This window comes from Lynx rufus, unplaced genomic scaffold (assembly GCF_022079265.1).
Source record: "Lynx rufus isolate CCGP_SWC_20201006 ecotype Redwood Valley unplaced genomic scaffold, mLynRuf1.p SCAF_30, whole genome shotgun sequence".
In the NCBI taxonomy this organism is placed as follows: Eukaryota; Metazoa; Chordata; class Mammalia; order Carnivora; family Felidae; genus Lynx; species Lynx rufus.
Window position 1 is genome coordinate 4,818,261 of NW_025814846.1, and position 23,019 is coordinate 4,841,279.

Sequence of the window (23,019 nt, forward strand, 5' to 3'; positions counted from 1 at the left end):
AACATGATGAAAAAAATGCATTCACCTTAAGGAGGCACAATGCAATGATGATATCAAAGTTCTAAAATGTTATTTACAATAAAGGGTTTTTTTTATTATTGTGGTGGTATTCAGAGTCTAATGGGATGTATGACCTTGAACATATCCCTTGACTCTGAGAAGAGGCAAAGTGTGTCTGAACACATGCTTCCTTCTTTCAAACCAGAATAGCAGTGCTTTAGTTTGTAACTACATTTGGGACTCTTCGTCAGATTTTGTTTGAAGAAAAGGTTTCATTGCCAAGAAAATGTTTGAAGGCCCCAGATCTTGTCTATCTCTTCCTCTCCCATCCAAACCTATCCCTATTTAAAATATGAGAAGAGATGGATTCTGGGAAGATGGCGGCGTAGGAGGATGCTGGGCTCACCGCGCGTCCTGCAGATCACTTAGATTCCACCTACACCTGCCTAAATAACCCAGAAAACCGCCAGAGGATTAGCAGAACGGAGTCACCGGACCCAAGTGCAGACGAGAGGCCCACGGAAGAGGGTAGGAAGGGCGGCGAGGCGGTGCGCGCTCCACGGACTGGCGGGAGGGAGCCGGGGCGGAGGGGCGGCTCGCCGGCCAAGCAGAGCCCCCGAGTCCGGCTTGCAAAAGCGGAGGGGCCTGACGGACTGTGTTCCGACAGCAAGCGCGACTTAGCGTCTGGGAGGTCATAAGTTAACAGCTCTGCTCGGAAAGCGGGAAGGCTGGAGGACAAAGGGAGGGTGAGCTGCGGAGCCCCCGGACGACAGAGCTCAGTTTGGCGGGGAACAAAGGCGCTAGCCAGCGCCATCTCCCCCGCCCATCCCCCAGCCAAAATCCCAAAGGGAACCGGCTCCGGCCAGGGAAATTGCTCGCTCCGCGCGAACATCCAACTCTGTGCTTCTGAGGAGCCAAACCTCCGGCAGCAGATCTGACTCCCTCCGGCTGCCACAGGGCCCCTCCTGAAGTGGATCACCTAAGGAGAAGCGAGCTAAGCCTGCCCCCCCTGCCGCCGTGCACCTTGCCTTCCCACCCCAGCTAATACGCCAGATCCCCAGCACCACAAGCCTGGCAGTGTGCAAGTAGCCCAGACAGGCCACGCCACCCCACAGTGAATCCCGCCCCTAGGAGAGGGGAAGAGAAGGCACACACCAGTCTGACTGTGGCCCCAGCGGTGGGCTGGGGGCAGACATCAGGTCGGACTGCGGCCCCGCCCACCAACTCCAGTTATACACCACAGCACAGGGGAAGTGCCCTGCAGGCCCTCACCACACCAGGGACTATCCAAAATGACCAAGCAGAAGAATTCCCCTCAGAAGAATCTCCAGGAAATAACAACAGCTAATGAGCTGATCAAAAAGGATTTAAATAATATAACAGAAAGTGAATTTAGAATAATAGTCATAAAATTAATCGCTGGGCTGGAAAACAGCATACAGGACAGCAGAGAATCTCTTGCTACAGACATCAGGGGACTAAGGAACAGTCACGAGGAGCTGAAAAACGCTTTAAATGAAATGCAAAACAAAATGCAAACCACCACGGCTCGGATGGAAGAGGCAGAGGAGAGAATAGGTGAACTAGAAGATAAAGTTATGGAAAAAGAGGAAGCTGAGAAAAAGAGAGATAAAAAAATCCAGGAGTATGAGGGGAAAATTAGAGAACTAAGTGATACACTAAAAAGAAATAATATACGCATAATTGGTATCCCAAAGGAGGAAGAGAGAGGGAAAGGTGCTGAAGGGGTACTTGAAGAAATAATAGCTGAGAACTTCCCTGAACTGGGGAAGGAAAAAGGCATTGAAATCCAAGAGGCACAGAGAACTCCCTTCAGACGTAACTTGAATCGATCTTCTGCACGACATATCATAGTGAAACTGGCAAAATACAAGGATAAAGAGAAAATTCTGAAAGCAGCAAGGGGTAAACGTGCCCTCACATATAAAGGGAGACCTATAAGACTCGTGACTGATCTCTCTTTTGAAACTTGGCAGGCCAGAAAGAATTGGCACGAGATTTTCAGGGTGCTAGACAGCAAAAATATGCAGCCGAGAATCCTTTATCCAGCAAGTCTGTCATTTAGAATAGAAGGAGAGATAAAGGTCTTCCCAAACAAACAAAAACTGAAGGAATTTGTCACCACTAAACCAGCCCTACAAGAGATCCTAAGGGGGACCCTGTGAGACAAAGTACCAGAGACATCACTACAAGCATAAAACATACAGACATCACAATGACTCTAAACCCGTATCTTTCTATAATAACACTGAATGTAAATGGATTAAATGCGCCAACCAAAAGACATAGGGTATCAGAATGGATAAAAAAACAAGACCCATCTATTTGCTGTCTACAAGAGACTCATTTTAGACCTCAGGACACCTTTAGATTCAGAGTGAGGGGATGGAGAACTATTTATCATGCTACTGGAAGCCAGAAGAAAGCTGGAGTAGCCATACTTATATCAGACAAACTAGACTTTAAATTAAAGGCTGTAACAAGAGATGAAGAAGGACATTATATAACAGTTACAGGGTCTATCCATCAGGAAGAGCTAACAATTATAAATGTCTATGCGCCGAATACCGGAGCCCCCAAATATATAAAACAATTACTCATAAACAGAAGTAACCTTATTGATAAGAATGTGGTAATTGCTGGGGACTTTAACACCCCACTTACAGAAATGGATAGATCATCTAGACACACGGTCAATAAAGAAACAAGGGCCCTGAATGAGACACTGGATCAGATGGACTTGACAGATATATTTAGAACTCTGCATCCCAAAGCAACAGAATATACTTTCTTCTCGAGTGCACATGGAACATTCTCCAAGATAGATCATATACTGGGTCACAAAACAGCCCTTCATAAGTTTACAAGAATTGAAATTATACCATGCATACTTTCAGACCACAATGCGATGAAGCTTGAAATCAACCACAGGAAAAAGTCTGGAAAACCTCCAAAAGCATGGAGGTTAAAGAACACCCTACTCACGAATGAGTGGGTCAACCAGGCAATTAGAGAAGAACTCAAAAAATATATGGAAACAAACGAAAATGAAAATACAACAATCCAAACGCTTTGGGACGCAGCGAAGGCAGTCCTGAGAGGAAAATACATTGCAATCCAGGCCTATCTCAAGAAACAAGAAAAATCCCAAATACAAAATCTAACAGCACACCTAAAGAAAATAGAAGCAGAACAGCAAAGGCAGCCTAAACCCAGCAGAAGAAGAGAAATAATAAAGATCAGAGCAGAAATAAACAATATAGAATCTAAAAAAACTGTAGAGCAGATCAACGAAACCAAGAGTTGGTTTTTTGAAAAAATAAACAAAATTGACAAACCTCTAGCCAGGCTTCTCAAAAAGAAAAGGGAGATGACCCAAATAGATAAAATCATGAATGAAAATGGAATGATTACAACCAATCCCTCAGAGATACAAACAATTATCAGGGAATACTATGAAAAATTATATGCCAACAAATTGGACAACCTGGAAGAAATGGACAAATTCCTGAACACCCACACTCTTCCAAAACTCAATCAGGAGGAAATAGAAAGCTTGAACAGACCCATAACCAGCGAAGAAATTGAATCGGTTATCAAAAATCTCCCAACAAATAAGAGTCCAGGACCAGATGGCTTCCCAGGGGAGTTCTACCAGACGTTTAAAGCAGAGATAATACCTATCCTTCTCAAGCTATTCCAAGAAATAGAAAGGGAAGGAAAACTTCCAGACTCATTCTATGAAGCCAGTATTACTTTGATTCCTAAACCAGACAGAGACCCAGTAAAAAAAGAGAACTACAGGCCAATATCCCTGATGAATATGGATGCCAAAATTCTCAATAAGATACTAGCAAATCGAATTCAACAGCATATAAAAAGAATTATTCACCATGATCAAGTGGGATTCATTCCTGGGATGCAGGGCTGGTTCAACATTCGCAAATCAATCAACGTGATACATCACGTTAACAAAAAAAAAGAGAAGAACCATATGATCCTGTCAATCGATGCAGAAAAGGCCTTTGACAAAATCCAGCACCCTTTCTTAATAAAAACCCTTGAGAAAGTCGGGATAGAAGGAACATACTTAAAGATCATAAAAGCCATTTATGAAAAGCCCACAGCTAACATCATCCTCAACGGGGAAAAACTGAGAGCTTTTTCCCTGAGATCAGGAACACGACAGGGATGCCCACTCTCACCGTTGTTGTTTAACATAGTGCTGGAAGTGCTAGCATCAGCAATCAGACAACAAAAGGAAATCAAAGGCATCAAAATTGGCAAAGATGAAGTCAAGCTTTCGCTTTTTGCAGATGACATGATATTATACATGGAAAATCCGATAGACTCCACCAAAAGTCTGCTAGAACTGATACATGAATTCAGCAAAGTTGCAGGATACAAAATCAATGTACAGATATCAGTTGCATTCTTATACACTAACAATGAAGCAACAGAAAGACAAGTAAAGAAACTGATCCCATTCACAATTGCACCAAGAAGCATAAAATACCTAGGAATAAATCTAACCAAAGATGTAAAGGATCTGTACGCTGAAAACTATAGAAAGCTTATGAAGGTAATTGAAGAAGATTGAAAGAAATGGAAAGACATTCCCTGCTCATGGATTGGAAAAATAAATATTGTCAAAATGTCAATACTACCCAAAGCTATCTACACATTCAATGCAATCCCAATCAAAATGGCACCAGCATTCTTCTCGAAACTAGAACAAGCAATCCTAAAATTCATATGGAACCACAAAAGGCCCCGAATAGCCAAAGGAATTTTGAAGAAGAAGACCAAAGCAGGAGGCATCACAATCCCAGACTTCAGCCTCTACTACAAAGCTGTCATCATCAAGACAGCATGGTATTGGCACAAAAACAGACACACAGACCAATGGAATAGAATAGAAACCCCAGAACTAGACCCACAAACATATGGCCAACTCATCTTTGACAAAGCAGGAAAGAACATCCAATGGAAAAAAGACAGCCTCTTTAACAAATGGTGCTGGGAGAACTGGACAGCAACATGCAGAAGGTTGAAACTAGACCACTTTCTCACACCATTTACAAAAATAAACTCAAAATGGATAAAGGACCTAAATGTGAGACAGGAAACCACCAGAACCTTAGAGGAGAAAGCAGGAAAAGACCTCTCTGACCTCAGCCGTAGCAATCTCTTACTCGACACATCCCCAAAGGCAAGGGAATTAAAAGCAAAAGTGAATTACTGGGACCTTATGAAGATAAAAAGCTTCTGCACAGCAAAGGAAACAACCAACAAAACGAAAAGGCAACCAACGGAATGGGAAAAGATATTTGCAAATGACATATCGGCCAAAGGGCTAGTATCTAAAATCTATAAAGAGCTCACCAAACTCCACACCCGAAAAACAAATAACCCAGTGAAGAAATGGGCAGAAAACATGAATAGACACTTCTCTAAAGAAGACATCCAGATGGCCAACAGGCACATGAAAAGATGTTCAGCGTCGCTCCTTATCAGGGAAATACAAATCAAAACCACACTCAGGTATCACCTCACGCCAGTCAGAGTGGCCAAAATGAACAAATCAGGAGACTATAGATGCTGGCGAGGATGTGGAGAAACGGGAACCCTCTTGCACTGTTGGTGGGAATGCAAATTGGTGCAGCCGCTCTGGAAAGCAGTGTGGAGGTTCCTCAGAAAATTAAAAATAGACCTACCCTATGACCCAGCAATAGCACTGCTAGGAATCTACCCAAGGGATACAGGAGTACTGATGCATAGGGGCACTTGTACCCCAATGTTCATAGCAGCACTCTCAACAATAGCCAAATTATGGAAAGAGCCTAAATGTCCATCAACTGATGAATGGATAAAGAAATTGTGGTTTATATACACAATGGAATACTACGTGGCAATGAGAAAAAATGAAATATGGCCTTTTGTAGCAACGTGGATGGAACTGGAGAGTGTGATGCTAAGTGAAATAAGCCATACAGAGAAAGACAGATACCATATGGTTTCACTCTTATGTGGATCCTGAGAAACTTAACAGGAACCCATGGGGGAGGGGAAGGAAAAAAAAAAAAAAAAGGACGTTAGAGTGGGAGAGAGCCAAAGCATAAGAGACTGTTAAAAACTGAGAACAAACTGAGGGTTGATGGGGGGTGGGAGGGAGGGGCGGGTGGGTGATGGGTATTGAGGAGGGCACCTTTTGGGATGAGCACTGGGTGTTGTATGGAAACCAATTTGTCAATAAACTTCATATAAAAAAAAAAACTGAGAACACACTGAGGGTTGATGGGGGGTGGGAGGGAGGGGCGGGTGGGTGATGGGTATTGAGGAGGGCACCTTTTGGGATGAGCACTGGGTGTTGTATGGAAACCAATTTGTCAATAAACTTCATATAAAAAAAATAAAAAAAAATAAAAAAAAATAAAATATGAGAAGAATGAAGGCCAAGTTTTGCCCCAGGTCACACAGCTAGATAGTAGCAGATATCTAAAGACTCAGGTACCCAGACTTCTAGGGTGGTACACTTTCCATTTTATTAGGCTGAATAGCATATGAATAGGGAGAAGAGACAGTTGGGAGATGAGTGGTGAGTGGGGAATAAGTTGGACAGGGACAAGAGGGAACAGAGCCAGTCCTTGGCAGGCATGGAATGAAAGATTAGTAAGGGGTGCATCCAACTATAAGTGTACACTAATAATTGCAGACCAAATTTTCTAAGGCAAGAAGCCTCCTTGGCCCTATCCCCCATGCCTCCATTCTCCTCCAAGTCCCAATTTTGAGTCAGAGAAATAGCTTGCAAAAAGAATATCAAATTTTATCTTTCAAGGTTTATGTTGGATTATTTAGTCTAATGGTTTTTAGTTCATGGAGGAGTAAACGTAATTAATAATAGAATGATATGCAATGCTGCATATCCTTGCCAAAGCACACGATCTGGCAGAAACTATTCCCAAGTCTCTCTCTGACTAGTGAGCCAGAATAAAGGGGGTCACTGTCCAGATGCTATCCTGGGTGAGGGGCACAAAGTCATTATCAAAAATCTGCTCATGTGAAATTGCAAAGCCTGGAAATGCTTTCACATACCAGGCTTTTCCACTGGAAAAAGTAACTACATGAATTTAGAGCATACATGCTTTTACAATTACATTTAAACTGACATTAAAAACAAATGTGAAACAGCCCAAGCTGAACAGGTCAGCATGACCTGGAAAGCAAAGGAGAGAAAAAAAAGAGAGAGAGAAAAGTAAAAAAAAGGCTCAAAGTTAACAGCATTAATTCTGTCAGTCTGTTGTAAATAAGAAAATACCATTGCTGTATTAATGGCTTTATTAAGGAAATTTGCTAGCAAAAATATGCAACGTTCAAACAAACAGAAAGCAGTTAAAAATAAACTACATTAGTCTTTCAATCCACATTAGGGAACCTCTTGTTGGCTTAGAGATTCAAATTCTGTCCAAGGAGTGGCAAACTCCCCTCCCTCCGGAAGTCTTTCCTTGGCTTTTTTCCAGAATGTTGCTGACTCAGGGGAGGGAGCGAGGGGAGAGAGAGAGAGAGAGAGAGAGAGAGAGAAGAGATTGAGAGAAAGAGAGAGAAGGTGGAGAGAGACTGGAGAAGGAGGAGAGTGGGAAATGCAGGCCCCAGGCAAGGCAGAAAGAGTTCTGACTCTCATATTTGTCTGCCCTTGGTCTCACAGATTCCACATCCACAAGAAGGAAACTGGTTTCAATATGGAGTCTTTGGGGCAGAGACAGATAATATCAAGATATTACAAACTCTAAGTGTCTCTCCACTTAGAATAATGCAAAGTTGGAGGCTGGCTTGAGAGAAGAATAAGAACTCACACCTGATGGAGAGGCAAGTGAATGATGTGAATGAGTAGTGGGGGATTATGGGGTACTAAGGCTAGAAGTAAAAGGTACAGTCTGATCCACTTTCCTCCTTCATCATAACTTCAATAGGAAATAAGAGAAGTAGACACCAGTTTTTAGATTTTGCCTTCCTCCCTCTTTATGAAAGGATTAAGAGTATGTGCTTCTGAAAACAGAATCGCCTTGACTTTGGGAATAAGGAGAAAATAACCGACTCTAGTCTCCTGGTCTGTTTGGAGAGAGGGGCCAGCTGGCTTCTTAGAGCTGCTCCTTCAGGAGAAGCAGAAATCTGGTCCTTGTTTACTGAACTTATATGGATCAGCTTCTGCCTTCATCTCAGTGATAGAGACTGAGGTTAAAAGCTAAGTCCTTGGCAGTGGTCCAGCAGAATGGAAGTAAGGGGAAACTCATGAGCTGAATAATGACCAAGTAAAAATGGCCATAGGAGCCTCAGCTAGGAAGCACCTTGAGTCCCATCAGCAAAGCTTCTTCCTGGCAGCACACTGTGGAAAGTGAGCAACCAAGCCAGAGCTTCACAGCATCCATGCACCTGAGTGCCATCACATATAAGCCAAAATAACTAAAAAGCACTATGCTAATGCCAAATCATATTATAGAAATCAACACTCATGATACTACTACATGAAAGATAATTGATATTACTTCTAGAGCTAGTCCTCACAACATCCCTGTGAAGTAGGGAAATGATGAGTTCCGTTGAAGGGAGTCATTAACCAAGAGAGTAGCCCCTAGCCCCAATGGTGGAGTCTGTTTTGAGGAGCAAGGGTAAGAGCCCCTAAGCTTCAGATTCCAGGTACTTCCAAGGTATCCATTAGAACCTTCTAGAGCCCTCATTCTGAATGAAGTTGGTCAGCCTTTCTTCGGTGTCTGGTTGTTCTGAGACACTTGCAATTGCCAACCGGGAATTTTTCTAATATGAAATAGAGACACCGTTGAATGTAGCAACTTAAAGGATGGGCTTGCATCTAGCAGTCCCCATAATCAGATGCTTGAGTGAGGTCCTCTGATGTAAGAGGCAGCATGCAAAATTTTTAGAGAGGGGGTGGCTGCAATTTTAGATTGTTTTTTTTCTTTTCCTACCTACCTGTAAGATAGGCAAGATGGAAATAATGGAAAATTCCTACTTAAAGTTGTTTCCCCCCCTCTCTTTTATGCTTTATTGACAAATATACTAAAGTGTGTGTGTATGTGTATATATATATATATATATATATATATATATATGCCTCTTTGTACAAAGCGGGCAAGAATCAGTTGGTGAGGGTGGAGGATATGGAGGAAGAGAAGGGAGGTAGAATTTAACAGCCTCATTACAGCTACTCAGAGCCCAACAAAGACTCCTTATTTGGTCTTCTGAATTTCTTGCAGCAGCCAAACAATCCCATAATATTAAAAGCATTATTATTCAGCCTGGAGATGGGAATGCTTCGAAATTATTGTCTCTGTGCCTAACAGCTCACTAATCAAAGCTTTCATGCCTCATTTTGTACCCTGGGGAGAGTCTTCAGTCTCTTTTAGTTTCATCGTGGCCAGCATGACACACCACCCCGTGCAAGCCTGGGGTGACCTTTTATCTTGGTCAAGATCCGGATTTTCTTCTTAGCTCCAAATGCCCGTCCAAATTTCCTGCAGGTGATTTCCTCAGGATTTGTGCTTACGTTTTTTAGATTGCTGACTGCTAGAAGGCTGAAATGTCAATTTTCACTTCTGCCACAGAACCATTGGTCCAATGGGGTTTTAAGCAGGGGAAAGAAACACATTTCTTAAGAGATCTAAAAAGGGCAGCCAGGATTAACTAGACTGAGGAAAATGGAACCTGATTCTAGAAAATATGTGATCCATGGTAGTGATGCTGTTTCTGGTTTACTTCCTAGATACCTGTTGTCATGGCAATATTATCAATAATAGACAATCTGAAGGCTCTACTGATTTCAGAGTGGCTGTGTACTTTTTTTCCCTTAGTTCTACATCATATAAACATGATCCCAAAGGATGTGCAAAATTCTCTAAAAAAGCATCTTGCTCAAGTAAATTGCCTATGTATAAGTTTGGTTCAATAAGAAAATATCTTAAACGCTTTTGTGATCTTACGGACCACATTATACAATTTGTGAAAACAGGTGGCTATCTTTTAAAATTTTTTAATGTTTATTTTTGAGAGAGGAAAAGAGAGAGGGAGAAAAAGCATGAGCTGGGGAGGGGCAGAGAGAGAGAGAGGGTGACAGAGGATCTGAAGCAGGCTCTGTGCTGACAACAGAGAGCCCAACGCAGGGCTCAAAGTCACAAACTGTGAGATCATGATCTGAGCCGAAGTCAGATGCTCAACCAACTGAGCAGTTGGCTATCTTTTTAAATCAAAAGTAAAATGTTTTCAAACAAGCAGTTATTTTATTTCAAATAATTTTTTTCTGAATTGTTTTATTTAGAAAATACTTGCCTTTGTATATATGACCTATTGTGTGCTGTGTACTCTTAGCTTTCTGCCTACTGCCTTCAGAAAATAATTCTTATGACATCATTTTACTCTCTCAAGAGCAACTGATGGATTTTAGAGCACTTACAGCAAAAGTAAACAACAATAAAATCTTTCTGCTCCTACTACACTTTAAAAACTCAGGGATTTTAAATGGAAAATTTACAAGTAAGATACTCATTGAAGTACCAGATATGGGTAATCATCAATTTTGATGACTAGAAAAAAATTATTTACCAAGACAGACTACAACATGTATGTGCTGTCCCAGATAATTCAGTTGGAAGGAATTATGAGATACAGTTTCTGGTTTCTTCACATACAAGTTTGCTTGAGAGCTATAATTAGAGAGAAGTATAACGTTTTCCCTCCAATGTGTCACCAAGTATTTATGTAATCAACCAGAGGATGGCAATCTAGACCATGGAGAACAGATTTCAAGAGTTGATTCAAAGGTAATACAGAGACCAGAGAACCAAGAAACCAGTACAAAGGCTACATTGTAATAGTAAAGAGTAGGCCCCAGTGGTGACTGGGAGCACACAGGCCAATTATCATCCAAAATAGGGGTGGAAGGTACAGTAATATATGTTGTGTGCCTACAATGTTTCTTTATAAACTTACAACATTTATGTAAGGAAGACTGTATTATTCCCATACTACAGCTGGGGAACTTAGGCTCAGATATCTAATGATTTGCCAAAGGTCATTAAGATAGTAGGTGGAAGAGCCAGGACTAGAAATGAGGCCCGTCTGTACTGAGTGCATTACACTATTTCCACTATACCACAGGACTTCTTAAATCCAAAAACATAAAAGAAAGAAAAACAGAGGTTGTAAGTGCTGAGTCACATGTGCACACTGATATCAAAGTTCATGGGGCAATTCTGCTCCTCAGTTATGCAGATCTGTAGGAGCACTCAGGTATCTGAGAATCGTGTGTAGGAGTAGCATTGAGACTTACCACTTGCATCTCCAAGCTGAAGATTTTTAGGGCTTTAATTAGAGTCAAAGGAGAAGGGAGAAAATCCCAGTAACTGAGTTACAAATTATTGATTTTTTATGATACTCTGCTGCCTGATGAACAAGAGGTAGAGGGCATTCAATCACTGGGTGGGAAGTGGGACCCAAATTCTACAAATATGTGATTTATAGGCTTCTTACTTTAGCAAAAAGGTTATATGGTAGCACCTCAATGAGGTTCTGGATAGATGTTGAAAGGTTGGTTAAAAAGTGCACAAAAGGATTAGTAATCTTTTTAGGGAAGAATATTTGGATATCCAAAATATTTAGTGATTATTCTGTATGATGTTGGAAGTAATTATATTTCTCAGAAATAACTGGTCTAGCATGTTTCTTGAGTCAGGAAGCTGTACTTGTGGCCATTAGATGAATTCGATGATAATGCTGTATGTATGTATATGTATAATAATGTATAATAATGTATGCTTTATGTATGTATGCTTTATGTATAATAATGCTTTATGCATGAAAAGAATATTTCAGACCCAACATGGTTTACTTTAGTGGTTTTAGTGGCCTCTGGTACATACTCTTGAGATGTGGTGAGGATGGTCTACTCTTGGTCATGAAGCCATTCTTGATTGATTCTCCTGGTGAACAATGGCATACACATATACAAAATAGAAGACTTGGGCTAAGGGTGTTGTCTGCCTATAGGATAAATTATGTATCTATACCCAAGTTTTCCAAAGTGTATTCCATTAAACAGTGGTTTTGTAGGATATTAACAGGTGTTATATGAAAAAAAAATAGTGTTTCTATGGTTGAATTAAACTAGGAATCCTGAGTTACCAAGCTCCTCAGGTTACTTTATTGCAGTACTTGCCAAGGTCTGTGTTACGCTAAAATATACTATAAATTTTCCTGAGCAGGACCATAATATGTAGGTTTGTATAAATTATTTGACCTTAAAAATCATTTTTCATGGACCATGTCATTGAACTAGTTTTCTCAGAACCCATGCCAGGAAACACTTGCCTAGACCAAGGCAAGAAGTTTGCATAAGGGAAGGACTTATGTACGTGGTCAGTACTTGCAGGTATCAAACCAAATGGAGGCAACTAACCCAGGAACCAAGGCTGCAATCCTAGCTGTTTAGCAAAATTTGCTGCTAGACTTTTTTTTTTCTTTCTCTACCTGGTCTACTGTGTATTTCTTTTTTTTTTTTTTAATTTTTTTTTTCAACGTTTATTTATTTGTGGGACAGAGAGAGACAGAGCATGAACGGGGGAGGGGCAGAGAGAGAGGGAGACACAGAATCGGAAACAGGCTCCAGGCTCTGAGCCATCAGCCCAGAGCCCGACGCGGGGCTCGAACTCCCGGACCGCGAGATCGTGACCTGGCTGAAGTCGGACGCTTAACCGACTGCGCCACCCAGGCGCCCCTGGTCTACTGTGTATTTCTATAAAGTTTAAGTCATGACCTATATACCACACTTGCAATCCACTAATTGTCTTTAAAAAGCAAACATACAAAGTCAGTCAGAGAAAGACAAATGCCATATGATTTCACTCATATGTGGAATTTAAGAAACAAAGCAGATGAACATAGGGGAATGGAAGGAAAAATAAAATAAATTAAAAACAGAGAAGGAGGCAAACCATAAGAGAATCCTAACTACAGAAAACAAACTGAGGGTTGCTGGAGGGGAGGTGGTTAAATGGGTGATGGGCATTAAGGAGGGCACGTGTTGGGATGAGCACTGGGTGTTATATGTAAGTGATGAATCACTAAATTCTACTCCTGAAACCAATACTACACTATGTTAACTAACTTCAATTTAAATAAAATCTTGGAAGGAAAAAAAAAAACCCATACAGACACACAAAATGATACATGAATAGGTCTATCCCATGTCATAGATCTTCAGCTTCCTAAACTCCAAATCTTTTAGCATAATAATGGAGTCCATTTTCAATGTGGTTTTAGCTTACCATCCCCATTTCCCCAGATCTGGCCATTTTAAACTACTTACTATTCCTCAAACTCTCAATGTGCTTTTCTTATGTCTCTGTGCATTTATTCAAACTGTGTCCTTTGCCTTGAATTCCCCTTCCCTTCTGTCTCATCCAACTTCTTCCTAGTAATTTCTTTTTATCCTTTAGGATGTATTATCACTGTCTGTCTCCCTTTGTTTAAATTTTTGAGGTCAGAGATTTGCTTCTCAAAATATCTACCATAGTGTCTGGCACAGAGTGGGCACTCAATAAGTATTTGCCAAATGGGGGCACCTGGGTGGCACAGTCGGTTAAGCATCTGACTCTTGATTTTGGCTCAGGTAATGATCTCTCGGTTCGTGAGCTCAAGCCCCATGTCTGGCTCTGCACTGTGAGGAAACTGCTTGGAATTCTCTCTCTCTCCCTCTCTCTGTCCCTCTCCCCCACTCATGCATGCTCATGCACATGGTCACTCTCACTCTTTCTCTCTCTCTCAACAATAAATAAATAATCTTAAAAAATATTTTCCAAATGGATAAATAGATGAGTGAATTGATGGAAAGATGAAAGGACTAGCTAGTTGGCTATTTGGAAGGATGAACAGATAAATAGATGGATGAATAAATGCTGTGAAACTTGTCTTCCAAAGACCCATGCCATGAATAGTGTTTCATCACTGGAATCACTCTCTTGCATCCAGAAGCAGAATCAGCAATCCAGAAGCAGCAATTCAGAAACAGCAATCCAGAAGCAGCAATTCAGGGCTGCTCTTGAGCATAGAGAATGACAAAAGAGCTGTCATCAAGACTGTCTTCAACACTGGAAACCACAAAGATGTTCATAGTGTACATGATGACATCAGATCATAGCCATGGGCTCCCTGAGCCATTTTCTCAACTAGAGAATCCTGGAGGTTGTTTAAAACCTGCAGAAATGCTAACAGTTTTGAGTCTCAGATGTAAAGTTCAGTCTTCTAGTAGGAAAGAGACTTCTCAAATATGCTAAAGTAACCTCTGAAGAAAATGTTGAACACTTTAGATTCTCACATGTTCCAGGTTTATTTTCCTCTTCTGGGTTTGGCTGCTACATGATATTCCTGAAAGGCCCACCATCTTCCATGGTCCAGGAAAAGAGGGAGTAAGCAGGTGCCAATGTCATTTATTAAAAACTGAGGACTCAAGAGTTGCAAAATGCAAAAAGAAAAATGGGGAGGAATAGGAGGTTTCAGTGAGGAGGGGAGGGTTAGGAGATAAGATGGCAAGTCAGGGCAATTATTTCTTTCTCATTACACCTTGGAAACTCTAAGTATATCCTTGGGAAGTGTAGACAAAAGTGAGAGATGGCTGTGCACTTACTCTGACTATGGGCTGTGAAAAACCCACAGCTAATTCATCAGAGAGAAGGTCCTTTTCTGGAAAGTTATATTTATAACTATTTTCTTAGGCTAAAAGTAGGCAAGAGGTTTAGATTCTTGAAGCAGTTAGCAATGTGCACTTTTCCAAAAGCAGCAATAAATGAACCAGGTTCAAAGAAAGGCCTATTCTAGTTGTTAATGGGCAGTTAGTTAATAGCCTGAAAGCAGTCTTTAAGAGATCCACCCTGAGAATCCAACCACCCCTGGAAACACCAAGAAATACCAAGAGCTCCTAAAAAAAAAAAAAAAGGAACAGTGAACATGTAGATAGGCCTAGAAGCAAAAACAAAAAAGCTATGTGCTTTAAGTATCTCTGAGTTATGGAGATCCCATCACCAAACAGTAGATGAACACTACAGAGAAAGTCAGTTAGAGATCTTGAGGTCTCAAGACCAAGCAAGCATCAGCTGTAGTGTGCCAGCTTCTCTAATTTACAAGGATAACCATTCTGCCCTCCACTCCTTCAATAATCTGTACATCCAGTATATTTTTGGACACATAATATATCTTACTTAGGTGTAATCTGAGGTAGCTAAAATTACTATTCAAGTCAAAATACTCAAGTTTAGACTATCTATACTTCTAAGGGCAATGGATACATAATCCACAAAAAGGCTAATAAGCTTTCTCTATGACTTTAGACATAGAATCACAAAATGGTAGTGCCATACAGGTCTTTGGTAAATCTCATTATCTCAATTTTATGATAGGAAAATTGAGTCTCAGAGGGGAGAAGGGACTGCCCAAGGCCATACTCCTAGTTCCCATTTCTGGCTACCATTTTGAGTTTACTGATGGGAAGAATAAAACAAAGTTATATGAATTTTTCTTCAATGTGATAAGAATGTCTATGCCAAAACCAAATCTTATGAGAAGGGAAGTCTATTGCTAAAGTATTTAAAGAGCCACTCTGGGGGCGCCTGGGTGGCGCAGTCGGTTAAGCGTCCGACTTCAGCCAGGTCACGATCTCGCGGTCCGTGAGTTCGAGCCCCGCGTCGGGCTCTGGGCTGATGGCTCGGAGCCTGGAGCCTGTTTCCGATTCTGTGTCTCCCTCTCTCTCTGCCCCTCCCCCGTTCATGCTCTGTCTCCCTCTGTCCCAAAAATAAAATAAACGTTAAAGAGCCACTCTGCATTTATGCTTTCTATAGTTTTTCCATTGTTTTGAGTAAAGATGTACTGTACACTGAATTTGCAAGTTAACCATAAACTTGAGAAGGGCTTGCAGCAGAGAATCAGGGAACATGGAAATAACTTTAGCAAAATGGAAAGGTTTGTTTTTCAAACAATGGTGTTTAAGTGGGTAAACACTTGGGATGTTACTGGCATGGTATTTGAATATATGATTCCTTAATTACTAGGATTGGCTTCCAAACAGGATTTTGATGGTACTTTTAGTTTGAGGTGATAAGAAGTGATTTCTGGTGATGTTCTGCCTGTTGTAATTGTTACATATTATAGGGCATGACAAGTAATTCAGGGTAAAAGCCAACTGGTAATTGCTTTAAACAGCTTACCATCTAAATTACTAGTGACCTCACTGTCATAGTAAGCCCTCACATTTGTCTAGCTTGTTGTCATTTACCAAAGATGTTCACATTCATCATGACTCTGTGAGTGATATCTCTAAATTACAGATGAAGAAACTGAGGCCTAAAGGAAGCACTGTAAATAATGGAGCTGGGCCTTTAATTTAGTTCTGCCTGACTCCAAAGGTAAGACCATTTACACAATATCAAGAATCCTTGTATCTTGTAGACATTTCTTCAAGTTTGCCAGCCTGCACTCTGTTGCTTAGTATGGTGCTTCTAAATATCATAGAAATTGAACTGAAATGAAAGTCATTCACAGTACCTCTCATCTTCTTTTCATTGTGCTGACCAAGCCCATACAAATTTGAGCACACTATCCAATAAATCAATTTGAAAACTTACTGTACCACTCTCTCCATGAACTTTACAGATTTATGCCTGACTGATATATGGAGAAGTGAAATTATCTGGTATACAAAGACTCCTTTTCTTTTTTTTTTTTGTACATGTATGTCCATAGCATTTTTATTTGTAATGGGGAGAAAAACAATGGTAACAAGTAACATATCCATCAATATGTGAATGAATAATTTACAGTATATCCATACTATGGATATACTACTCAGCAGTATCAAGGAATAAATTATTGATACATACAACAATGTGAATTTATCTCAAAATAGTTATGCTGATTAAATAAACTAGACAGCAGAGGTCATACTGTGTGTTTGTATTTATATAAAATTGTAGAAAAAAAAACAAACAGAACTCCAGTGACAGAAATCAGATCAGTTGTCTAGAGGTGGGGTTGGGAAGCAGGGAAGGAAGAGAGAGAAAGGAGTTACAAAGAGGGGTAAAACCACTTTGGAGGGTGATATATATGTTAATTATCTTGGTTGGAAGGTGTACAGATGTGTCAAACTTATCAAATTGTACACTTTAAATATAGGAGTTTATCAGATGCACAGACTCCTTTTCAAAAAGGGTTCACTATAATCATGTCACAGACTGCTTTATAATGGAGGATGTTGGCTGAAACATGAAACTAATTTTAAGATTTGGACCCAAATTTTATGAGAACTTTTGTTATCATTAACTTCACCTGCATCAAAGCAGGCTTGCAATTCATATTATCAAATTGAAAAACAAGAGGTTCTCTACCTGGGAGCCCCTATCTCTTACACACAATGGACAGAGGGCTAAATACTGAGAGATGACTGCATTAGGGGTTGTAACATTCATATGAAGAAAAATTCCTCTTATCCCTTTTATTCCCTTTATTTATATCCCTCTTATTCCTTTGTCATCTTTCCTGGCTTTCCTTCTGCATTTCTCCACCCCAGTCCTGCCTCTTCTTCCCCACCATAGACACAATTGTAGGATTTCTCTGGAGTATAATAAGCAAACAAGAACAAGGTTGGTCTTTCTCAGATATTTGAGTCTCATTTGATGTGGCTGCCTGGAAGATTACTCACAGAGCATCTGCTTGCCATGTCTGGGAGCACTAGCCACTATTTGAGATGGTTCTGTTACAACTATTTCAAATGGAACCTGAGTTATTTGTAGGACTTTGGTCTGTGTAAAGACTATTATTGGCCTGTAAAGGAGGGGAGGATACAGCTATCAACATGAAGACCCACACATAGAGAACAAGTTGGTTTATATAAAAATGCACATGGATAGAAGTATTGAGCACCTCACAGAAAGCCAGTGATGGACAAGTGCACTAAATTAGCTTTGAGAGGGGGAGGGGAAATGGCAGGATTCTAGGATCTTGGGTTTTCCAAGCTGATAATGAGTAATCAGGTAGGAGGCTACAGTTTCAGGCATTCAGAAATGAGCTTGCTTTTCTTCAAGTCCCATTTCCAAATCAAAGTAGACTAATGAGCTTGCTTTTCTCATGAAAGGTGCTTCATTTTGGAAGCATCAGGCAGCAGAGAGTACCATGCCACTGTGCGGGTATATACATGAAGAAATGATGAATTTGGAGGGGGAAATATAAGTGTAAGCCAAGACTTTCTGGAATGGTGACAGTGTTCACAGTAGACACAGACTAGGGGACAGAGAGCCTTAAATTGAAGGGCTGCCTTTGAAAAAGCTGCATCTTCCTTCTGTAAAGCTACAGTGCTATTGAAGAAATTATTTTGGAAATTATCAATAGATTTGCAAAGAAAAGGAAATGATTAAAAGGCCTGCTCAACCCTGGGACATATGGGATAGAAAACTGGCTCTGCTTGGCAGTCTAGTCATAGGCTCCAAAGAGAAGCAGCTTCTCATTCCAGATGGCCAGCCCTACAATATAGGAGTAGTTAGTTGAGGATATTCCTGGTTGCTCCAGGCCAGCCTGTGCCTAGGTCATCCTGCACCTGTGACTATTCTCAATTCCATAATTCTCTCATCCTAGCCATCATTCAATAACATAAGGCCAGTATCACTGTGTCTTCTGACTCCACACTCACTTGTCCCCTGATTGGACTTGATCCTTCACATCTTCTGCTCCTATGCTAAGCCCTAGAGTGGGGTGTGACATCATTAAGGATAAAGAAAGGCACCAGCTGGCTGATAGCCACATTGGATATGAAGGGGTCAGCCTGTATCTAGAGTATGGCTGGCCACCTAGGAAGCACCAAAGAGGAAAATCTGGTTCAAAGCAAGAACAAGAGAATGAGGGAAGGAAAGGGAGAAAGACAAAGGGAGAAAAGTATCATACCTCCCAGAGTCATTCCTGCCTCATAGCATTTCCGTAGGCGACAAGATGGACAATTTTTCCTTCGGAATTTATCGATGGTGCAATCATTTCTGCTGGCACACAGGTACTTCTGTTTCCCTAGGAGAACAAACAGAAGAGTAGACACCCTATTAATGCATTTCCAGAATCTCTCTCCTTTGGTATTTCTAGGCAGAAAAGACATAAAGATAACCCTGCCAGATAAGAGAAGTGGACAGAGAATGGCCCTAAAGAATTTGATCACACAGAATTACACAGGCTAGTTTAATTCTATGCTATATTGTTTGGTTTTCATAGGAGTTTTTAATCAATATGAACAATTGAGGTCCTGTTGATACTTCCCTTCATGATAAGAACTATGTAATGTTTTTTTAAAATAAGACATTCTACCTTTACTGAAAGCCACGAACACCCATGGGAAAATGATCAATGGCAGAAATTACCACTCCTTTAGCATGGCACAGCAGAGACTTGGGCTTAGGCAGTGTTTCTTCCTCCTGACCCCTGTATTTATGCAAAGGATCATACTCAAGCTAACAGAATGCTTATTTTTCATAATAAAAAAAAAACAGGTAAAACTTCTATGAGAAAGAACTCCATGATATTTCTACTTGTTTTTAAATTGCTAGCTATCATATCCCCAATCCTGCAAGTTATAAAAACGAAACAGAGATAAAGCTCAATGCCTGTGAAGTGAATCACACCAGGCAAAGGGAAGTCTTCTGAAGCCAGTGTGGGGGGCGGGGATTGCTGTCATGTACTCCTGGAGCTGTCACAGATACACAGAAACATATACATGTGTTCAAACTCAGAGATCTTCAGGATCACAGCTGCTCAGATAAAGACATGGAGGTCCATTAAAAAATACATATTTTACACAACATTTTGCCTCCTTGCTCCTAACATAGGCCTGGCATACAGTAGGCCCTCAAATACTGACTGAATGAATACACAAATGGTGATCCACAGGTATACAGAGTAGCCAGCATAAACAGACAGACATACATATCCTGCTGCTCTGAAACATGCAAGACTTCTTTATGCAAGTCCTTCTCATTTACTGCTGTGCTTTAGTTTATGTGAGAGACTGTGATGTTAGGGAGGCTTCTTTTAGCAGAGGAAGCATATTTGTGGTAGGGAAAAGGAAGAAAAATTTAAGAGCAATTGCTATTTGATAGCGGGAGAAAAACACATAAATTTAGCTATAGCTTGGCTTTTCCCTCCCTTTTCAGCATAAAATGTACATATCAGGCACAGAAAACACTGTATTATAGTAGGTTATTTTATGTAGGAGACTCACAAGTAGCCAGGTCAGGAAAATCTGCCTGTTCCTTCCTTCCTTCCTTCTTTCCTTCCTTCCTCTCCACCCTGTTACTCTCTCATTCCCTTCCCCTTGTTAAAGGACTCCGAATGCTGGGCTTGAAGGAACTGTTAAAAACTACTCCAGTATAACCCTTTCATTCCAAGGATGAGTTCTGGGAATGTGACTTGCCTGAAGAATACTCAACTGGAGACCTATGAAGGAAGAATGTTACTACTTAATAGGCACCTGCTATGAACCAAGCCTATGCTGGCAAGTTTGCATATGTCATTTATTTAAAAATAAATGTTTATTTTTGAGAGAGAGAAAGGCACAGTGTGAACAGGAGAGGGGCAGAGAGAGAGAGAGAGAGAGAGAGACATAGAATCCAAAGCAGGCTCTAGGCTCTGAGCTGTCAGCACAGAGCCCAATGCAGGCCTTGACCCCACAAACTGCAAGATCATGACCCGAGCCGAAGTCGGGCGCTTAACCCACTGAGCTACCTAGGTGACCCTACATATCCCATTTAAATGAATAATCTCAGCAGTTCTTTGACATAGGTACAATCATTATTTTTACTTAGCAGATGAGAAAACTAAGGCCTCTAAACAAGTACTCTTTCTACCATTTGTATTAACAGAACACATAATTTACTAACAGCCTTTTTCTGCTGCAAACTGCAGATTCTTATTTGTGCACAGAAAGGATGTTGCTGTGAGTGCCATTCAGTCATTGAGTATCAACTCCTAGAGGGGAGGCCCTGTATCCAATTCCAGTGGGTTCACTTCCAGTGCCATGGATGTTCTAGAATGGGGACATCCCCAGTTTTTGGTGCAGCTGCAATCCTCAGGACTAGTTTGTCACATTAATTAGTAAAAATAGGGTCAAGTTATGAATACTTCTTTGAGGAATCTCTTCTTCCACAGGAAAATACTAGCTCCTGAACCCAAGTTTGCAAAGGAATGGTTACAGAGCCAAAGGATTAGGGCTCCCAGAGGAGTTCTAGATTCCACTGCTAAAAGTAAACCATCCTGTGAATGAAGAAGATTACAGTGGAAAAAGTATGAATTTGTTTTTTCAATTTGAAACTCAGATCATCTCCCTAGCTATGGTTAATATTTTGTCCCAGAATGTCTCCTGGCTTAAAACACAGATATCCTTTATAATTTACCTGGGAATAAGTGCAAAGCCCAGTACAGCCAATGCCATTGTGTATTAATTTAACATTTATTGAGCATTTATTATGGGCCAGACACTGTACTCACTTTTGAGGTTACAGAGGAAAATCTCTGCTGAACAAAAATGTTTAAGTTCCAGATAACAGAGAAAGCACTAGGCTGGAAGTCATGAGATTTGAATCCTTGTTCAGTTTTATTACTAACTCACCATATGACCTTGCACAAGTCCTTTAGCCTCTCAGCTCCATTCATAATGTGATAGGTTGAACTGGAAAATCACTAAAATCTCTTCCAGCTCAAGGAGTCTTTTTTATTTTATTTTATTTTATTTTATTTTATTTTATTTTATTTCTTTATTTTATTTTAATTCAAGTATAGTTCACATACAGTGCTACATTAGTTTCAGGTGTACAATAACACAGTAATTCAAGAATTCCATATCCAGCTCAAGGAGTCTTAAAAGATATCTGGATTTTATCCATAACATATTTGTAGAGTCTTTTATATAAACGTTACAAGTATTAACAATAAGCAAGAAATTAACCAAAATAATTATCTCTTCACCCTCAACTCCCTCCTTTTAGGATAGTAACTTGCTGTAACATTACCTTTTATATCTACAGTCATTTGATCTTTTCTCTTTGTTTTCTACAGCCCTTCAAAAAATAAAGGCAATTAACACAGTATTAGGCACTGCTATTGCAAGCCATATGCAACATATGTATAAACAACATTCTTACACATATGTGTGTACTCATGTATGTGTGAATGAATGTGTGTGTGTACACCCACAATAGGGTGTAATCTTTGTGTATATGTGTGTGAACATATAAAGTATACAACATATTAAATCATATAAATGCATAAATATGAAATATGTGTTTCTTTGAAGCAGAATAGTGACTCTAAAGTTTTAAATGATACTTAATGGTAACACAAGTGGTGAAGGTTCCCAAATATGGATATGGAAGGAATCTCCTAAAAATGGAACTGTAACTCATCTGTACAGTTTGGATTAGGAACAAAAATGGGATGGAAAAACCTCTCAAGGTTGTTTCCAATCTACTTCTCCTGCCTGAATTACCAACTTCCTCAAATGATAGCAGAACCAATGTATAATCACTGGGTTGCTATTACTTCTTTCCTATTTATCCTACTTTTCCAACATGGCTGAATTTTTCAGGGTTCCTAATAATAACAGTGAATTAAAATACAGTATGCAGTAACATGTGTATTATACATATTTATTTATATATAATAAATATAAAACATACAATAACATAAAGTGACAATAAATTAAAGCATAATATAAAATATAGTAACATAAGATTAAAAAAGTCTACCATTCGATTAGCTTACAAAAGTTAGTAACAATCTTGTACAAAGGAGTATAATAGGGATTATTGTATACATCATTCTATAGCTGAATAAAATGATGCTCACTAAGATGAAACTGACCTGCCTGGCATCACAGTTAGTTTGCTCTAAATCACAGACCATGAGGCTATGAATCTT

General features: G+C 40.1%; 1 protein-coding gene across 1 annotated transcript in view; it reads right to left on the bottom strand.

The window, feature by feature from the left end:
• AR (androgen receptor) overlaps nt 1–23,019 on the bottom strand; it is a 210,869-nt gene that overhangs the window by 24,637 nt on the left and 163,213 nt on the right. Inside the window, exon 3 of the mRNA XM_047092579.1 lies at nt 19,009–19,125. Coding sequence (XP_046948535.1) covers nt 19,009–19,125 — 117 coding nt within the window. The remainder of the gene's footprint in view (nt 1–19,008; nt 19,126–23,019) is intronic.